Here is a 20,739-nt window from a genome sequence, read left to right on the forward strand (position 1 = left end):
TCATATTTCCTTCTTAGTAGAATCTACTATTTACTCGGTCGATTTAGTTGCAAAGACAGCATTCCTAACGGAATGTAAACTTTGTTTTTTGTCATGGTGGATATTTGTCGCATAGTAGAATTCTTTTGACTGAATATATCACTTTATTTGATTGGCGTTCGCTCATAACTTGCTTTTTTATCACCCTATGTGCGTACATGTACATGTCAATGAACTTTATTTTACACGTGTTGTAAAGATTTTAAGTGGGCCTCCATGGGCCTCACCAATGCGGTCGTTGTGAGTTCAAGTCCAGCTGACCCTGACTTCCTCTCCGGCCGTCCGTGGGAAGGTCTTGCAGCAACCTGCGGATGGTCGTGGGTTTCCTCCGGGCTCTGCCCAGTTTCCTCCCACCATAACGCTGGCGCCGTCCTATAAGTGAAACATTCTTGAGTACGGCGTAAAACACCAGTTTCAATAAAAATTCAATACCGGTGCTATTTTATCCCTAATTGAATGAAGACATCAGACTGAGATTAGCGGATCGTAGGCTGTCGAGAAGACAATCTTCCTCTTCGATATTACCGTTTGTGTACTGTTTATTAAAGCCGTTTTCAGTTTGTAGTCTATCTACTCTACTGTAGGCTTAAGTGTATGTAATGGTTTCCCGAGTGTTTATTCTCGGCCATTACTTTATAAGACGTTTCGACACCTTCATGAATCCTAATTTAGAATTTTTCATTTGGGGATTGGATGGCGCAAAGATCCAGGTGTACTGTCATGGGATGTCCGGAGGCACCGTGAGACCCGGACTCCGTTCTTTGCAGTGTTTAGCTGTGAACTATCCACATGAGCTCGATGCAATCTTCCTCTGGATAGTGAGTCATGATCGCTCTGAGGCAGGCTGTAACGTCGAGAAACTGGAAAGAGACACATTTGCGTTTGGAAAGTATGCAAAAACTGCTTCTGATATAAAGCTTGTTATTACTGGCCAGTTGCTTCCCCGCTTTTGTCCAAATCTGACACAGAATTAAAATTACAAAGAGTTACTGAAACAGCTGGTCTCTCACGAAAATGCAATCGCTTTTTTTACCCAACTGCGGGCTGTGGAATCCCAGTGGAAATGTGATATTAGGGTACGGAGTTATGTACCAGCAAAACATTCCCAGAACATCAGGACGGCTCTTGGACGTTTTAAGAGAAAGGGATATAACCTTCCATTATGAAAAGCGGGAATATTTCATTATGTTTACAGTCAAGGACCACAATCTTAACCATTAATGTAATCACTTTGAGTTCTGCCGGCACTTTGTTCTTACCATGCAGAATTTCCTTCAAAATGTTCCGACACTCTCTTATGACACCTTGGCGAGTTTCCCGTGTCACGTGCCATACATGCGGTTGTCATAGGCCTGCGAGCACCCGTTATGCTAAGTACTTACACTACCAGTTACTAATGGTTGTGTGCTTACTTTTTTCGGTACCCCATTTATGGGCTGTCCTCTTTATATCCCGACCTTTCTAAAGAGAGTTTTGTGTGTACCCCAGCTGTTATTTCATTGGCTTTGTTCCAATTTGCGCTATGAGCTCTGTACCCCTGTTATTATTAAGGTCGTTCTATTTCCTTTCTTGTTTACCCACTGTATATATTTTCTTCGGCCATGGGTTATGTTTTTATGATCCCTCTTTTCATGTGGTATCGGATGTCAGCCATGGCGTGCATGTATAATCACTTTTTCTCTAATTATTGTAATATTGCAACCTCTGGTGCTGTGTTTTGAAGCCAACATAATGGGTGCTCTTAGTGGGGGGGGAGGGGGGGGGAACTGGTATTTCCACTGTCCAATGTCTTTATAATTTCTACAGTTTTTTTTCTTTTGTTTTGGGGGGAATTAGTACCTACATGTAATTAAGGTATTATGCCTACTTGCCTTTACTGTGTTCTTGGTACAATTGGAGGTATTTTCTTTTCGGGTCGTGTCAGCTGTGAGTCGCCCGAAACGGAAAAGGGCGAAGTCTGAAGCCTTACAGGTCGCCCCTTCGTCTTGTGGCTGCGCATCAGTAAAGCTTGTGGCTGGGGAGGTTATCAGGTGCTTGCAAGAGAGACGTCCTCTCACGATCACTCAGCCTGAGGAAAAGGTGTGTGTGTGTTGAGAGGGTGGGACAATTGCTATCCAGCCTATCCAGCCGTCAGAGGCTCCTGTAGTGACACACGCTAACCCTCTGCTTGTATTCTTTCATATGAGCAAGGGACACACTGACTCTCAGTTCGACGATAATTTTCGTTCTGTCCATTCAACAACCTCGTCTAAGATGCCTGATGAGCTTTGGAGACTTTGCTCTTCCAACAATGTTCACGCCCAAAAACAATTTTCATTACAAACAATAGGCTTTCCCCCTGGATACTGTTGATCCTTTTGTAGATCTGGAGTGTGCAACAGCCCAAATTGTAGACGGAAACATGAATGCACTAAGTGTCACAAGAACACACTTCTTGCTTGCAACATACATAGGTTTGTTGCATGCATAAAGCATACCTGGGTTTGGTGCATAAATATAACATGCATGGGCTTGTTGCATGCATATTGCATATCTGGGTTTGGCACATAAATATAACATAACTGGGACTGGTGCATGTATAATGCATACCTGAGACTGGTGCCTTCATAGTCACCTATAACAGGCCACAAGATCATATTTACTAGGCGGCCTCCAAAACACAATAACTGAGGAACCTCCCACCAATGCGGACGCTGTGAGTTCAAGTCCGGTCCATGTTGTCTTCCTTTCCAGCCATAATTGGGAAGGTTTGCCAGTAACCCACGCATTGTCGTGAGTTTCTCGCGGGCGCTGTCCGGTTTTCTTCTACCATAATTGCTGGCAGCCGTTATATAATTTAAGTGAAGTATTCTTGAGACCGGCGTAAAACCGACCTGTAAAGAAATATAATAAATCACATTTACCTGGTAAGGTTGACGACTAAATCTAACCTCATTCAACCGCATGCCACATTGATACCATACAGCAGAAATCGCATTGTATTTAAATAGTGTTATTCGCAGTCCAAGAGAAAGCTGACATTGGGTGAAGACTATACTTTACTGCATACCTACGGCATAAAGAACTATTAATAAAATCTTCTTAATAATATATATTAACGTTTCGGATATAACTACTCGAGTTTCGTAAATACATTTCAACTAAAAATTCCTTTGAGGACAATTTGAGAAAGGAACACTGGTCACTTTACCTAGCGACTTGCTTTGGTGCTTTCAGAACCTCTTTGAGGCCTGAAATGTAAAACAGGGTTAATCGATTCACTAGCGAAATTCAGGGCCCAGTTCAAGAAACCAATTTAGGTATGGCATTTTTGGTCTGCTTTCTTTCAATCAACACACTTTTTTGAGTGTATAGACGTTTCCTGTCCATAATGTAACCCCGATACCAACGGAATCCTGGTTTGTTTTATACGCAAGTCCAGAGTATATTTCCAGGTACCTCATAAAGATGGCGCAATTTTAGGGTTTTAAGCGACTGTCAAGAGATTGCTTGATTAACTTAATACTTAGTACAGAAGAACTTTTTACGTGTTCAGGTTTATTTGCAGAGCTGAGAATGCTTTTATCAGATGATCCTAGTCTTGATTTCGCTCATGTGACTGTTCTAAAACAAAACAAACAATAGGCAAAAAGAAATAAAACGTTGTTTTTATTGTACAGTACAGTACTGAGAACAGTTAACCACTTTTAATTAACATACATACCTAGCTATGTTAGCGCAAAGTTTACTTTTCTTTTCAATTTTGGGAAGTTTCTGAAAGCTGAAGAAATCATATTTGAAGCAATCTCAGGCGTGGGAAAAGCCTGGGAAGATAGGTTTTGATAAATACAAATGGGTGTGATTACTTAAACTACGCTTGCTAACCTATGCATCATGTTAATCGTCCTTCATGGTGAAGACAGCTCGTCACCATGACAACAGCGAGAGCGACGAGAGCGATACCAGCCACAAATCCCACACCTAACATGGCGTCTTCACTGAGGCTTGTCTCAGACGTGCTGCTTAATTCCCTACATATCTGAGAGTCTAAAACAATAGACAATAGGCAGTGTATAACAAAGATATTGGCTTATAGGTGGTTTGATCACGAATCTTTTTTTCGCTTTACATCTAGAATTGTGACCAGTTTGCTCTCTGATCCATAGTTAAGGTGGTAGGTTTTTTGTCGGTAATCAGTGACTGACAAAGGGAAGCGAGCTCATCAAAAAGGGGCGTTGTTGTTTCTGACTTAAATAAACGACACAAGGTTTACGAATAGTTACAGGGATCTATTAGAATTCCTTAGCATGCAGCTCGACTGAAAAATTTGTTTGCTGGCCAGACAGATTTTGGAGTCAATTTATGATGTAACAAATATGCCCAGGTATGTTTTTACATGGGAACTAATGCACATAAACTGCTTCAAATCTGTGACTGTGTATCGTCTAGCAACGAAACTTTAAATTTTATTTTCATGTAGATCGTTTAATGTAGCCTCCACAAGTTTCACCTTCCTGGATTTCTGACCAATTCTTCCTTCCAACCTTCCCTGTTTCCTTTGCACTCCAGTTTGTAGTATTCCACCAGAGGGTCGTTAAATATTAGACGCCCAGATCATGGTAACCTGCTGGTTGGAGGAGGATCTTATATATCTTTGGCTCGAAATATACCGGCCAACTTGGAAGGATCACAAGCCTGCAGAAGAATAGTGAAAAATCAAGAAGAACCATCAGCATGCCATAGATCCATCCGTGCTAATTTCAACCTTCCCTTTCCCATGATGCAAGTAAGACATAGAGCTTGAGATGAGAACAATTTGCATTGGTCCGACTCTGAATATATTGAGATAAACATTTTCAATATAAAACAGGAATCGCATAGTTAACAATAATTATTTTCGAAGCCACTAAACAAATATCATATACTTACATATCACTGTGACAGACACATCCATACGAAATGAGCCCACAGTATTCCTAGCCTCGATCTGATATATCCCGGACAATGACTTATCCGCTTGATCAAATCAATGGTGGCTACTTTGACGTCACGCTGCATAGGACCTCGGAAGTCGTTAGTGGAAACGTCTTCAATTGGCCGACGATATTTGATCCACAGAATAGATACCTCAAGTTTGGAGACGAAGGTCACAAGAGATCTTATCACGTTGGCTCTCGAATATAGTCACCTGACTAGTGTTACAGACTATTTCTGGATCATCTGAATTACAGAGAAGAATGGGTGATTGTGTTTGATCAGCCAACATGTACCTGAATCTGTGCGGTGGCCTAGTGATTATAGCGTCAGACTCGAAGTCGGGAGACCACGAGATCAAACCCATGTTGGGTCAGACCAAAGACTCTAACAGTCGTACTTGCTCCTACCGCAGTTGGCGCTCAGCATTGAGAGGTTAGAGCCCGAATTGCAGGTTATCGGACAGGCTTGTGCTCACGTGTCAGTGCCATCATTTTGAAATGAATTCACGTTGAAAAGCAGGATTTCGCATTGCGTGACATTTTGCGCATTTCGCATTCCCTGACTATGTTTTTTTCATACTTCCAATCCCTTAAATGACACTAATCATAATTAAAGGTATGTGCCAGCTTCTGGTTTGCACGTTACGTTCTACTTTATTCCCTCCTTACAGATGATATACACATTTTTATTTCTAAAGACAGGTGATTAAAATAGCAATGTACTCACTGTGTACGTTGAGTGTGTAGATTTGTGATCGTACAGGAGGATCCGTCACACAGGTGGAGGCGTTACAGTACAGCTCAGCTCCGTTCTCAGTAGCTGTAAACGTCAGGGTCCGGGTTGTGGTCAGCATCGGGCCAAAATCCTGGTTACGTTCACCCGCGTCTAGCTCCCGGACATTACCGGAATTCCGTATGTACATGTAATCCTTTATGCAGGCCTGGGGTTTTATGGCCGTGATCACACCAGTAATGCTGAATGGGCTCACTACCTAAAACTGTATCTGGTAGGTTCGTCTTATTTACTTCTGCTACCATTACGACAAAACCGTACCGAAATTCAGAGAGATCTGGTCATTTGTCAGGAATGTGTTTCTTTCTAAAATTAAAGAAGGACATAACATAGCGACATAGAACTTAGTGTTATACTAGCACTGACTGTTTCTACTGGAGGATCTTTTCTTTTCTGCTAGTCGTGGTGGAAAATCTATTTTGTCTGTGCATACCCAAGGGGATGACAGCAACAGTGATGTCATCGGCACCGTGCAAGTGATATTCACTGTGTGTGTCTCTTGGTTTCATTGCTTCCATTCACCATGGCTATCGATTTCACCATATCACCATGACTGCTGCTTATCACATGTACTCACCATGACTACTGATTTCCACATGTACTCACCATGGCTACTGATTTTGCCTATACTCACCATGACTACTGATTTTCACTTATACTCACTATAACTGCTGTACCCATATTCACCATGGCTACCTATTTTCAGCTATACTCACGATGACTACTGCTTATCACATACACTCATTACTACTGATTTTCACATATTTTCACCTTGACTACTGCTTTTCACCTATACTCACCATGACTACTGCTTATCACATGTACTCACCATGACTACTGCTTATTACCTATACTCACCATGACTACTGCTTATCACCTATACTCACCATGACTACTGCTTTTCACCTGTACTCACCATGACTACTGCTTATCACATGTACTCACCGTAACTACTGATTAGGTGTGTGTACATACACTGTGTCTTCTTGTGTCTTCTACCACCACTAAAGTATCATATCGAAGACACCAGGCATGACACGCTACGCACTCTGAACCCACCCGGTTGGACACAAGATCTCCCGATTTCGAGGCGGACGCTCTGGTCATCTGGCCACCTAAGCTGTTCTTAAATAAGTGTGGCATTCTGAGTAAAACTGAGAAGCTCAAGAAAGCAAGCCAAAAGACCTTCAATATTTTTTACAAAACAGTTTATTTTATTATTTTTTTTTAAATAATGTTTAATGGATGCTGACTTTATGAGTGGATATACTGTTTAAATCAAGGAGATGTAATTATCAATGTGTCTGGGTCTGTTTACTTGTACAGTCATATAAAGGCTCAGTTCTGAAATTTGTTCCATTTCAGTCAGAAAAACATATCTGTACTTTTCCATTTACTAACGTGCAGCATGGTCGTGATGTAATTATCAATGTATTTGGGTCTGTTTACTTGTACAGTCATATAAAGGCTTAGTTCTGAAATTTGTTCCATTTCAGTCAGAAAAACATATCTGTACTTTTCCATTTACTAACGTGCAGCATGGCCGGGTCCCCAACATGTCATGGTCTTTTTCAAATAATCAAGTGATGAAATAAATCACTATTTATATCACCTGTATACCTGTATACACCTATTTGTATATGATGAAAGCTATGTCGTCATAATGAAACATAAATGACATTAACCGAATGCCATTTTCGGATCGAGTCAGTTAACGTTGAACTGGACATCGACAAAAAGGGAGATAACCTCATGGAACGGGTGGACTAAAACAAGTTGTGGACCACTAAAAGAACGACGGACAACGTATTAGGTTGAAGCCACGCAACTAATAGTAACGACTGTGCGAAATAAAAAATGATGGAAACAGCAGCCGATTCCAACCCAGCAACACAACCACGTAATTCAGAATGCGGGATGAAGATCATATATACTGTCTGAGTGGGGGAGCCGGTTAATTTTGTGTTTTTCGTGGCTTTCTGGTCTGTATTATGAGCGGACAACACGGTCAAATGAAGTCAGAATAACTCCAGGATTTGAAACAAATCTTCCTCTGCTAGTGACGTTACACCTTGAAAGCATGACAGCAGCAACGACCAAGTTTTAAATTAGTAACAGCAACGATTCACAACATCTAATTTTTGATGTCGGGAACATGGTCAGCTGACGTCGCGGCTAACAAAGACTCTATTCCAATACTTCTACATGTGAAGCTCGTACACCAAAAACATGTAATATTGTGACATGGTTTTCCAGAACAAGTAGTCATTTCACATCACGGTGGCATTCTCGTAAACTCTTGAGCCAGAAGGTCTTGATGACGACAGGTCTTCATAATGTGGACCTAGCGGTTAAAACATGCAAACAAAAAAGCGGTTATGACATTTTGTATGAAGGCCAACATAAATGACTCAACTCAGATAGTAAACCAGAGCAGCGACTCGACAGTGTGAAATTGTCGCACGTACAGGATGGAATAAGGCTTGTGAATTTATCTCATTTAAGGTTTTATTCTAACTGTTCATGCACATGATTAGAAAGTAGCTTCTGCGGTAATCTTAACGACAACTTGAAAGGCAAAGAACACATTAACGTGAAGAATACGTCAAACGAAAGACCACTAAATGCTGTCCATAAAAATAGTTCGATTTATTGTTTTAGAATGTTTTCAACCTGATAAAATGGATTTGAAAGTTTAGATTGCTCGGTGGCCATTTGTGACAATACTGACATCAGTGACGTCACATCAGGTTTTTGTAACTTAACACACATAGACTGCTACATTTCATCATTTAAAAGATGCATATAGATGTAGATTTATGAATAAATTCGCCGAATGGACCTTGAAACAAGCTATTTCAAGATAAGGATGTGACGTCACTGCTACGGTCTGGTTCACTACAGGCAACCGTGGAATCTGATGTTTTAAAACCATTTTACTCGGCTGGGAAAAAACAAATAAATCGAGCTGTTTTGTTGGACAGTTTTTAATGGTCTTTCATCTGACCTTTACTTCATTTTACTGTGTCTTTAAGAGACGCAACTGCTCCTGTACTATGCAAAATGCTGTTTTCTTATTATATTCAATGATGAAGCACATAGCATACTGACGTAGACCTATGTTATAAGACTGTGGCGTACACGATATCGAACTGTATAATTATGAGAAAATCAAACATTTGGGAATTCAGTTTTATCATATACATTGTAACATTAGAACGTAAAATCTCGAAGTTCAAATAAAGAAGGGCTTAGTTGTCTTTTGCTTTTCCTCAGGTGGTTATTGCTCCAGAAGACATTAATATCCTTCATACACACTGTAATAAATGCAAAATCGCGCCAAGCAACGATTAAATAAATGTAGAATGTGTAAATAACTCCTAATGTTCTTAATGTCGCATAGCAAACATACATGTACCTGGGCTTGGTGTAATGTCCAGGTCTTCATATTCCCCTACAACAAACCACAACATTACACTTATTTGGTTGTGTCGACTACTTATTCAGCGTCAGTTTGCTACACATTCTTGTGCACAATCTGATACACAATCTGTTACACAGCCTGGTACACAATCTGTCACACAATCTGGTACAAAATCTGGTACACCATCTTGTACACAATCTGGTGGACAATCTGCCACACAATCTGTCACACAATCTGGTAGACAATCTGCCACACAATCTGTCACACAATCTGGTAGACAATCTGTAGAACAAACTGGCACACAATCTGGTACACAATCTGCCACACAATCTGTCACACAAGCTGGTATACAATCTGCCACACAATCTGGTAGACAATCTGTAGAGAAACCTGGCACACAATCTGGTAGACAATCTGTCAAACATTCTGTTACACAATGTGGTACACAATCTGTCACACAATCTGGTACCCAATCTCCCACACAATCTGTCACACAATCTGGTACACAATCTGTAGCGCAACCTGGTACATAATCTGCAACACCATCTGCCACACAATCTGTCACACAATCTGGTACACATTCTGTCACACAATCTGGTAAACATTCTGTCACACAATCTAGTACAAAATCTGTCGCGCAATCTGTTACAAAATCTGTCACACTATCTAGTACACAATCTGCCACACCAGCTGGTCTACAACCTGGTACACAGTCTAATACAAGATCTCGTGCGTAATCTCTCACAAAATCTGATACACACTCTTGAACGCAACTTATACATAACCTGCAGACAAACTGGTACACAATCTGCCACACAATCTGATCAACAATCCACTGTACTTTTAGTGTTGTCTGGTCGCAATCTTCAGCTGCGTGAAACAAAATGTTCGCTTTTCCAGTGATTCGGCCAGGCCATGATTAAAACAAATGTTTGTTGTGAGTAATATGTCCGAGTCGCTAAATTCGGGCAGACTAATTTTTTTTCGGGAAATGTGAGAATTTCTCTTCCTTCGAGAGACATTGCCGAATACAAACAACTGCACTGCCACGATTTACCGATATTATATTCAGTACTACAGATTTGATGTCGGTGGAGTCAGAAGAAAATTCATTTCATCCACTACGTTACAACATATTCGTCTTCACACAGTGAATGTAGGTACCAAAATCCTGACAAAGGTATTAATTGTTTGTGTGGAAATAGGCGAAAGGAACGAGGAGTCAGCCATAAACGTACATAAACGTAAAAAAAAGCATCAAGAATGACTGGTTTTTCCGGCAAGCAGTCTTTTGTTGCGTGATACTTGTAGACAATTAAATGACGTAAATAAGTGTCAAACTTTGGGAGGCTTTCTACCGGTATGACGTGTTTACTATTGGGTGAGTCAAATAAAAGTTGTACGATCAGGCGCGAAATGTCCCCAAAAGAGCCTCCTATATGTTCCATAGAAAACCTGATTTTCCGACAGATGGGATGAAAAGCCGTGGTATTCTATTCCTTTACCCTTTTGTTCGACACATGGGCTTTTTCAACTCGCCTGGTAATCCTTAATTCGATAGACCATAACGTGATAGTCGTGTATTTACCCATGCTCGGCTGTAAGGGTTAAAAGTGTACATTTTTTTCAATTGAGAGGCGCTGAAGCTGGCTAATTCTTTGGGTCCTTGTCCTTGCCCATGAATTGATATTCGTGACCTAATGTTTGCAGCAGATAGTGAAAGATCCGTTGGACCTACCTGTATTAAAACTAGTCAATGTGGCTCAGCACTGTTCGGTACTTCACTGTATCGTTAGTTCAGTTGACCCACGTTCGCGCGGCTGATATCTTATCCTGCAACTGCGCTGCACAACAGCCAGACCCCTTTTAAATCCATGGTTTATAACTATAACTGGCTGTCTGGATTCAAATTTGTTCTCTATCGGCTCTGATATCGAGCATCAACTGTGTGTCCAATACATATAATATGTTTGTTACATGTACAACAAATATCTGTAACATTATGGAAGAAAACATCTACAGAGAATAGAGAATATGGTAGATGATAACGCTGATGAAGATAATCTCTCCTTTTCCGCTGTAAAAACACACAGGTATTTAAACAACGTTATCCAGTAGGAAAAAGAAAGAAAACATTACGTGAAAACAATACTTAGAAGAAGAAAACATAAAAAGGATGCCAAAATCAGAAGAACGCGATTGAAAACTTATTTCCAAATAAGCACTTAAACATTTTTTTCCATTTTTTTCTTCCGTGTGTTACAACCAGTGGTGATATAAAAACTCCGGTAATGAAATAACTCACAAAAAACAACATGTAGTGAACTAAAAAAACACCTAGTAATGAAATAAAACCACTAGTGAAATAAAAATTAAAAGTTATGAAATGCCAGTCCTGAAGTAATAAACAACCAGTGGTGACATAAAATGAGATTTTTTTTATTACTGACTGATTTTTCTGGTTTTTATTTCACTACTGGTTTCTCCTTTAACGGGAAGACGATTTTATCGCACCGTGTATTTTACAAAGTGAATCAATTTTCCATTTCCATTAAAACGAATGTTCAAAAAGTTAAAGCTGTTACATGGGCGTAAACGTCCGCGTTCAACAACTGTTTGCGCCTGTAGAAGGAGATTGCACAGCAATTCATGAATTTTTAAGAGATTATGGGAGATTTTGCTAGATGTCACGATATCACAAGATATTCCGAATTTTGACTCCGCGCGTCTCCTTTCGCATATGTATATTGTGTGTTCCTCTTTCGGCGAATGCGTTCTTTGTAAGGAGTGGTCGGTTAAGTCCGATAAAGTACAAGGGGCTTGAAATAAACCAGAAGCAGTTTTGAAATAAAAATCAACCAGTAATGAAAAAACACGTTTTATATCATTACCGGTTGATGTTTGTTTCACAACTGGTATGTCAGTACTGGTCATTTTTTTGTTTCACTAATGGTTTTATTTCACCACAGGGTTTTTTATTTGTTCACTAGTGGTTAGTTTTGGTGAGCTACTTCATTACTGGTTTTATATCAACACTGGCTGTAACACGGTGGTCTACGGTGGATATTAGGAACCAACCACGTCTTAATATATATGTTCTAAATGATGAATGTCTAACAAATTTATCTGGATGTAAATTTGTTATTTATATCAAACACATGTATTTAATACCAATTATGATAATATTTATGAATATATTAAAAACATAAATATGATAAAAATCCAGGTTGAACACATTTGTTAGCTGAAAAAAAATCAATTTCTACTGCAAATATATTTATTACACATGTGTTATATCATCATTTATAATTATATTATTACGCAAATTCAATATATACCAAGAGCTGGTTTGAAATACCTACCAGGCAAAAATTATTTATAACGGCCTTTTTCTTTTCAAAGAAAATTCGAACAAGTATTAAAGACGACATTTACTGCGAAAAAATAGCACTCTTTCATCTGAACTTTATGTATTTTTCATGTTTTCTCCACATTATAGATAAGCTTATTGAATTATAACGTATAATTATATCTACATATATATATATATATATATATATATATATATATATATATATATATATATATATATATATATATATATATATATATATATGTAGATATATATATATATATATATATATATATATATATATATATATATATATATATATATATATATATATATATATATACAACAACTTTACCCAGTGGGGGAGGTTCAGGTTGTTCTCTGTCATCAACACTTTGAAGACTGCAATGTAAATAAAACAAAATTAATTGATTCAAATATAAATCCCAGCGCGATCTCAGTTCTACGATATTCTTCATAGTCAAAATCATACATTCTGAGTTCCTTGGTATTCTTCTTAGTCAAAATCATCCAATCTGAGTTCTACGGTATTCTTCTTAGTCAAAATCATCCAATCTGAGTTCCTTGGTATTCTTCTTAGTCAAAATCATCCAATCTGAGTTCTACGGTATTCTTCTTAGTCAAAATCATACATTCTGAGTTCCTCGGTATTCTTCTTAGTCAAAATCATACATTCTGAGTTCTACGGTATTCTTCTTAGTCAAAATCATCCAATCTGAGTTCCTTGGTATTCTTCTTAGTCAAAATCATCCAATCTGAGTTCTACGGTATTCTTCTTAGTCAAAATCATACATTCTGAGTTCCTTGGTATTCTTCTTAGTCAAAATCATACAATCTGAGTTATACGGTATTCTTCTTAGTCAAAATCATACATTCTGAGTTCCTTGGTATTCTTCTTAGTCAAAATCATACTATCTGAGGTCTACGGTATTCTTCTTAGTCAAAATCATACTATCTGAGTTCTGCGGCATTCTTCTTAGTCAAAATCATCCAATCTGGGGTCTACGGTATTCGTCTTTATTTCAATATTCCGATCTCACGTCTACAGTATTCTTCTAAGTTTCAATCAATTGATCTCAGTTCTACGGTGTTGTTCTTAGTTTCAACCATCCCACTGTTAAACGTGTACACTGGGCTTATACCTAAACTTCAGGAACGGTGGAGATATTATTTCATTAACCGAATTTTTTGCATAGAAGAATTATCATCAGTTTACATTTACTTTCAGGTGAGAATTCTTTTATCACACGTACCTCAGGTCGTGGTCTGTATTCTCCTTATCTGATGGTTGCAGTTCTTAAATGATAAAATTGAATGAAAACAATTTATGAGACAAAGAATGTTAAAAATGTGTACATTTTATATGAAATAAGAGGTCTTCTGGATTTAGTGGATCGACAATTGAACGCCGCTAATCAGTATTTTATCTTCTGAGACACAGGCTCGAATCCAGGAATCGCCTATTCTGCCGTGGTTTTAAGTTACATTAGGTATCTCAGTTAAACGTGGAAAGGCGGGAGTATACAGAGGCCCTTCCTGGCACCCTCCTTGCATAAATGTGATCTCCATCATACAAGTTAAATATATTTACATTGTCCTAAAACATGACCTTAATAAATAAATGAAGGTTTTGACTTTATTCTCCACTTCTTTAACTAGAAAAAAATATGAGAAGTGAGAATTATATTAGTTACATATTCATAAATACAGACAATTGTGATTGGTGAAATCACCCAGGCTTACCTTTGTGCCATGTTAATCGTCCTCTGCGGAGAAGCCAGCACGTCACCATGACAACCGCGAGAGTGATGAGCGCGATACCAACCACAATCCCCACACCGAACATCGCAGCTTTACTGATGCCTGTCTCAGGCGTGTTGCTTAATCCTCCAGGTGTTTGTGAACCTGAAACTATATATGCACATGTTCATGTGGACGTTTTTATTGTCTGCTAATTATAAATTACAATTTACGTCATAGTGCCAGATAATTAACACCATGAATAACTGACACATTCTGTCACAAACTGTTCAGAAATGACAATGAAATTCTGTGGAGTTTTTGTTTGTTTGTTTTTTTTTGTTTGTTTTTTTTTTCCCTTTTTTTTCTTTTTTTTTTTCTTTTCTTTGTTTGCGTAGATGAAAATATCACTGAAATATGATCAAGGTTGGGAGACATTTTAATGAACAACCACATTCTCTGCATATCTCTCATCGCTAATAGTTGATCATGGTTGCAGCAGCGGCGCCCTGAGATATGAACTGCACCGACTACACTGTGATTGGCAGACTGTTAAATGTAAAAGCAATATGAACTGAGGAGCTTAAGCAGCTTTCTTCTGAGCGTAACTTTTACAATCAATACCGAACTTAATAAGCAAGCAGAAGTAAAAGTAAAGCGCCGTTTTTGACCTTTCGTTGTTCGGTCTGTATAACACTGCAATGACAGAAAAGATTGTTTAGGTCGTATTATTCAACTATTCATTTTTTTTCCACTATGGTAAGTATATTCGCAGAAAACTTTTTAACAAAATGAAAGTCTTGTATAACAATGCATTCTGATAGATGATGAACTTACAATACAGCTGTGGTGCCGGTGAAGTGCTTGTCATGCACAGAGTAATATCTTCTGGAGAAAAGGTGAGTAAAATATCGTGCTCCTTGTTAATGAAGACTTGTATCTAGTAACAATGAAACGATAGCTACTGTATGCACCTGAGATGTCCGTCTTCATTCAGTACTATGTGCTAAGTGGAGCCATCCTCTGTATTAATACACTGTCTGGCTATAAGCTGTCAGTATGTGTAATCTCGGGACGTTCACATGTTTGTATTATGTGGAGTCGGTATGTAACAAAATAAATAAATATCTCACTATAGATCGTGCAGTTGGCTGTAGCGTACTCCATCAAGACAATGTAGGAGACAGGCTGAAGTCGGAACTGGTAGAACACTCCAGGCTCAAGATCCCTCAATGTTTTCCGCACAAGTTTTATCCTGCCCGGGTTTCTGACGAGTTCTTCCTTCCAATGACCCTCTGTTGCTCTGTACTCCAGCTTGTAGTATTCCACAAGAGAGTCGTCAATCCCAGACGCCCAGACCAAGGTAGCCTGGTTGTTTGAGCAAGATTTTGTCTCCATTTCACTAGGAATATATTGGCCATCTAAAAAGGATAAAAAATCTTCACAGAATTAGGTAACAGACATGTAGGTATGATTTTCATAATTTGTTGATTTCCAACCATTTGATTTACAAAGAATCATATTCAAACGTTTCAAGTCCGAGACAGAACTTGATATGTATCCGGTGCATCTTCAGTCCACAGATGAAACATTTCGAGACAAACGCTTACATTTATATATCATAAATTCGAATGACTCATCTTTAGAATTAAAAACAAAAGATAATTTGGAATTGTTAATTCACCATATGCAGTATTTGAGTTACATCGTGACGACTGACATCCCACTGCAAAACGTGGCCGCTTTGTCTTTCAAAATGGTGTTATAATTTTAGATTAAACCAACTGCAGAATACCTTTCCTTTTACAAAACATGAATTTCAAGCTTATACAAGAACATGATATTTAAGATAAATCTAATCCTGTTTGGTTTTCTTTTCTGAATTTTATATAATACTTCATGTTAAAATTGGCAGACTGACCCTGCTTTGCCATAAAGCAACAACGTGAGGTTTCAAAAAGACGTCATTTTGTGGTTATAATCTAGTATCACGAATCGAGCGCATTGATTGCATAGGGAGGGATACATTTTACCTATCACTGTGACAGACACTTCCATTCGAAATGAGCCCAAACTATTCCTAGCCTCGATCTGATATATCCCGGACAGTGACTTATCCGCCTGTCCAAACTCAATGGTGGCTACCGTGACGTCACGCTGGTTTGGACCCCGGTAGTTGGTAATGGAAGCGTCGTCAATTTGTCTGCCATCTTTAACCCACAAGACAGACACCTCAAGTTTTGAGATGACATCACAGGAGATCTTCACCCGCTGACCCTCGAACACTGTCACGTGACTAGTGTTACACAATACTTGTGGTGCATCTAACAAGTAAAATAATAGGTGGTTGGGTTTGGGTAAATGTAGCATAACTGATTTTGTAAGTTGCTGGAATTTTCTGCTACACGTGAGCAATATAAAATACATAAACAACAGCAAGCAATCAGAGTACCAGTTATACTGAATCTACAACACTGTCAACCCATGACGTCGTTCTACATGCAGTATATATACATATACCAGTAGTTAAATACACAGTGATAGTAAAAGACTTAAACCGTTGTAATGAACTGATATCATAAATTCAAACAAGATATGTAACTAACCATAACTAACTAAAGAGTCTAAACAAGATATGGTTAGATATGTATAATATATAAAACTATGGTTAAGACAGCCATTAATTGCTATTCATTGTAAATATTTTGGAGAAAAATCCACAAATCTGTCATAGTAAAAAATAAGGCATCAGTGGGTATAAAGGAAATGAACCAGCACAATGGATCAAAAATATACAGAATTCGTCATATTGAATATAGACGGAAACATTTCGTTCAACATTTGTTACTGACAAACTAGAAGGAAAAAAGTCTGGGAGAGTTAAGGAAAAGCAGACCAAACAGCAGAACTTAAAGACCCGTAATTTTTTTGAAACGGAGAAAACAGTGTTAAAACGAATGCTGATATGTGACTTGCTCTGTTGAAACAACGTCCCCAGGTTTCATCTAACAGCGCGCTAATCGTTTGGATTAAAATATAAGAAAACTCTTAAGGTTTGTAACAAGAAAAAAATAGCCACAAGTTAAAAAAAAATTCACAAAACCACCAACAATATGCAAGACTTCATCAAATATGTAAAAAACGCATTGAAATCCGAACGAAATCTGTAACTTGTTATGGCACAACCGCACACCAGTTTTTAATTTAGTGTCACGAACCATAACTTCAATACTGTTCATAATTTTGTCTAGAAAGACAAAACAGATCCAAACGAACTTGATAAGTAACTTGCTATAGTGAAGTCGTACACAAAGTTTTAACTCAAAATGATGTGCTGACTGACAGATTAACGGGCGGAGTGTAAACCTAGAGTCTCTGAGTACCGACAGATGACTACGAAAAATATCATAATGAAAAAGATTAAATTAGCCTGAATATTTTTCTATACTAGTTATAAAATTTTTTAATCTTACAATTGACATCCAAAGTTAGGCTCTGTGATACCCGTTTAATGTGTCCCGGCCTCTGAGCCTCACATCTGATGACGTCACCATCCTGATATCGATCAACCCTCACTGTATACTGTTGTGTGGTCAGGTATCCGTGATTGGGCCCTCGCTGCGAGCTCACTTTTGATATCTCTGCTGCTGCTACAGGACTGCCGCTGTTGAACCAGGAATGGACTGCAGCAGGATTGGACTCATTCGTGTTACATGTAAATGTCACTGTGCTGTTTTCTGTGACTGTGACTGTGGTTCCCGATTGTCCGGAATCTGCCCGGAGCTGTACACTGTCAGGTCCGACTGTGATAAAAAGCCATACTATATAAATTAATGTCACAAAATCTTACCTGGAAACATTTTTAACATAACATTTAATTACCTAAACCTTCGTTCTTGTGTCACGGTATTTCATGTGTGAGACAGTGATATGAAAGCCGATTGTACTTTCCCGATTATATTCACAATGGTCTTCGCTGCATTCTGATTGAACCTACTAATTTATGTGTTTCCTTGATTGGTGTTTTACGCTGTACTTAAGAATATTTCAATTACACGACTTTAGCCAACAGAAACCCGGAGGAAACACACGGCCATCTGTAGTTTGTTGGCAGAGCTTCCCATGACCACAGACCGTATTGGTGAGAAGTGGCAATGGGCTGCGCTAGCACGATAACCAGTCGATTACGAAAGCTTCAGATTGACAGTAATTACATACAGGTTTAAATGGGACTTTAACTTTAAAATAACGTCTTCGAAGCAAATTCGGTGATGTGATAAATCTTATAGTCGAAACAAATCGATCTCATTTACTAGGACTGTAAACGTTTTATGGGATTAAAGGATATGCTGCATATACAAACAGAAGGCTATAGCGATGTATTTTCTGAAGGATTAGGGTAATAGCATCCTACTTGCATTCCCCTTACAGCTTGACCTTGGTTCTACCCGGGAACATGCCAAGTGTCTCCTGACTTTATTTACCCTACCCTCCAATACCGAACCTATGACATCAAAAACGACACTTCCTTCTTCTAAACCTCACACAAAACAGTGAACGTTCTGTTTTTCCGTTCCGTCCATCCTGTCAACGCCCCGTCCTGACTTCCCTCACACACACACGTCTTCTGGTTCAGGGACGGACTGACAGATATACTGATACTGATCTGTTGACTTCCATCGTTACCAGGGACTGTCTTTGTCTGTCCACACTCCGATGACCAGGAGAGTGCTGGTTGGGGATTGCCCTGACCCACCTGACAGGTCAAGGTCAGTGTTTCTCCAGACACCACGGCTGTGTTATTAACATAACCTGTTAAGCGGACGCCATTTTGTGGAGGATCTGGCAATAGAATAAATGTTATTTATTAAGCGCTATCGTAAACTGAACGTGTTTAAAACGTCAACCTAAACGTCAGGAGACCCGGGTTCAAACATAGGTCGAGACATACCAAAGACTTTAAATGTGGTACTTGTTTCTGTCTGGCTTGGCGCTCAACACTGAGATAAAAGACCAAGCAAACAGGACTGGCTGGCGTGCTGTTAATGTAATGTGAATGGGTGGGGTGTCATGTCTAGTGTCTTCGACGTGATACCTCAGTGACATCAACACTTGGGCGGCATGGGCTCGTCCTGCCACAAGACTATGTACACACACCTAATGATCCCTCGTCCTCATATGGGCCGAAAAACGATTAAGTACGATGTGAAGCTCAAAGCATATATACATACATAAGCTCAACCTCAAAATCACAGCCACGCTCTAGTATGCCAAAACGTACGCCTGTAGCTAAACTAATCATGATATGTTTGAGTAACTCTGATTTTAGTGAGAGACCAGATCTGCGCGTTACAAGATGATCCATACCTCTAGGCTCTCCAGTTTGCCTTCCTTGTTTCCAATCATTTTTCTTCTAAAGTAGATATAACTAGGGCACAGCTATTACTTAAACCCCAATAAAGGTCAAATTTTGTTTATTTATTTTTATTATTATTATTTATTATATTGGTACGGCACTACATCACCTGTCCCGGATATTCAAAGGGACAATCTTGAAGCCCCTCGGCACTATACCAGTATACTCTCACATACAGATTACGGCGATTACATTTTTGTCGATGTTATTCCTTACCCGTGTTTAAGAGGACATATCCTTTATTTTTGGCTACTGGTAAATTACAAGGTAAGTTACTTACAGAGTACACTGAGTGTGTAGACTTGTGAGCGTACGGGAGGATCCGTCACACTATTGGAGGCGTTACAGTACAGCTCAGCTCCGTTCTCCTCGGCACTAGCTGTAAACGTGAATCTCCGAGCTGTTGTCTGTACAGGGCTGTCCTGGTTACAGTCACCCGGGTCTAGCTCCCGTACATTACCGGGATTCCGTATATACCCTCTTATACAGGCCTGAGGTTTACTGGCCGGGGTAATACAGGTAAAGGTGATTGGGTCACCGGCTAACACTGCATCTGGAGGGTTCCTCAGAGTTACCCGAGTCACCATTACTGCAAACAGATGTGCGTACACAAAATCGGTTCCCAAGAGCCACGTGAAGGAAATGTCTTGGATACAGCAAACGTGATTAGTAGCTGCTAGCCAACTACTGACATTACGTATCTACATTTCAACTCATCGTGGAGCCCGGGCAAAATAATCCACAATAACTATAACATTAACAGAAATCGGTGCTGGCCTATACAAAGCGTGATTTCCCTATACTTGTGACTTACTGTAAAAAGTTAAAAATACTTATTTTTTGCATAAAACCATGTCATAACGCAGAAGGCCGTCATATATCCTTTGCATTTGTCATGTATTTGATCAATTGACTTAATTAACCAAATTATTAATGGTGGCGTTAAACAGCACTCAAATAAAAAAGTAAATAAATTTGTTATAAGTAATAGTGAGTTTT

General features: G+C 39.0%; 1 protein-coding gene across 1 annotated transcript; it reads right to left on the reverse strand.

Moving 5' to 3' along the window:
* Positions 1 to 9,700: 9,700 nt before the first annotated feature.
* LOC135462674 (cell adhesion molecule 1-like) lies at positions 9,701 to 20,327 on the reverse strand. Its single transcript, XM_064739903.1, has 9 exons — positions 20,021 to 20,327; positions 18,870 to 19,166; positions 17,798 to 18,127; positions 16,358 to 16,648; positions 15,458 to 15,745; positions 14,328 to 14,495; positions 13,838 to 13,880; positions 12,908 to 12,965; positions 9,701 to 9,769 (listed from the first exon to the last, which is right to left on the reverse strand). The coding sequence occupies exons 1-9, from the start codon at positions 20,325 to 20,327 to the stop codon at positions 9,701 to 9,703; spliced, it is 1,851 nt and encodes a 616-aa protein (XP_064595973.1).
* Between the last annotated feature and the right edge of the window lie 412 nt (positions 20,328 to 20,739).

This window comes from Liolophura sinensis, chromosome 1 (genome assembly GCF_032854445.1).
Source record: "Liolophura sinensis isolate JHLJ2023 chromosome 1, CUHK_Ljap_v2, whole genome shotgun sequence".
NCBI lineage: Eukaryota > Metazoa > Mollusca > Polyplacophora > Chitonida > Chitonidae > Liolophura > Liolophura sinensis.

Bases quoted from the DNA above. Each gene is read 5' to 3' on its own strand.
- LOC135462674 (XM_064739903.1), bottom strand. From the start codon at position 20,327: ATGGTGACTCGGGTAACTCTGAGGAACCCTCCAGATGCAGTGTTAGCC. The intron at 18,128-18,869 runs GTGAGGTTTAGA...TTTTTATCACAG, and splicing joins CAGAACGTTCACTGTTTTGT to TCGGACCTGACAGTGTACAG. The intron at 15,746-16,357 runs GTAAAATGTATC...TATCCTTTTTAG, and splicing joins AGTGTCTGTCACAGTGATAG to ATGGCCAATATATTCCTAGT.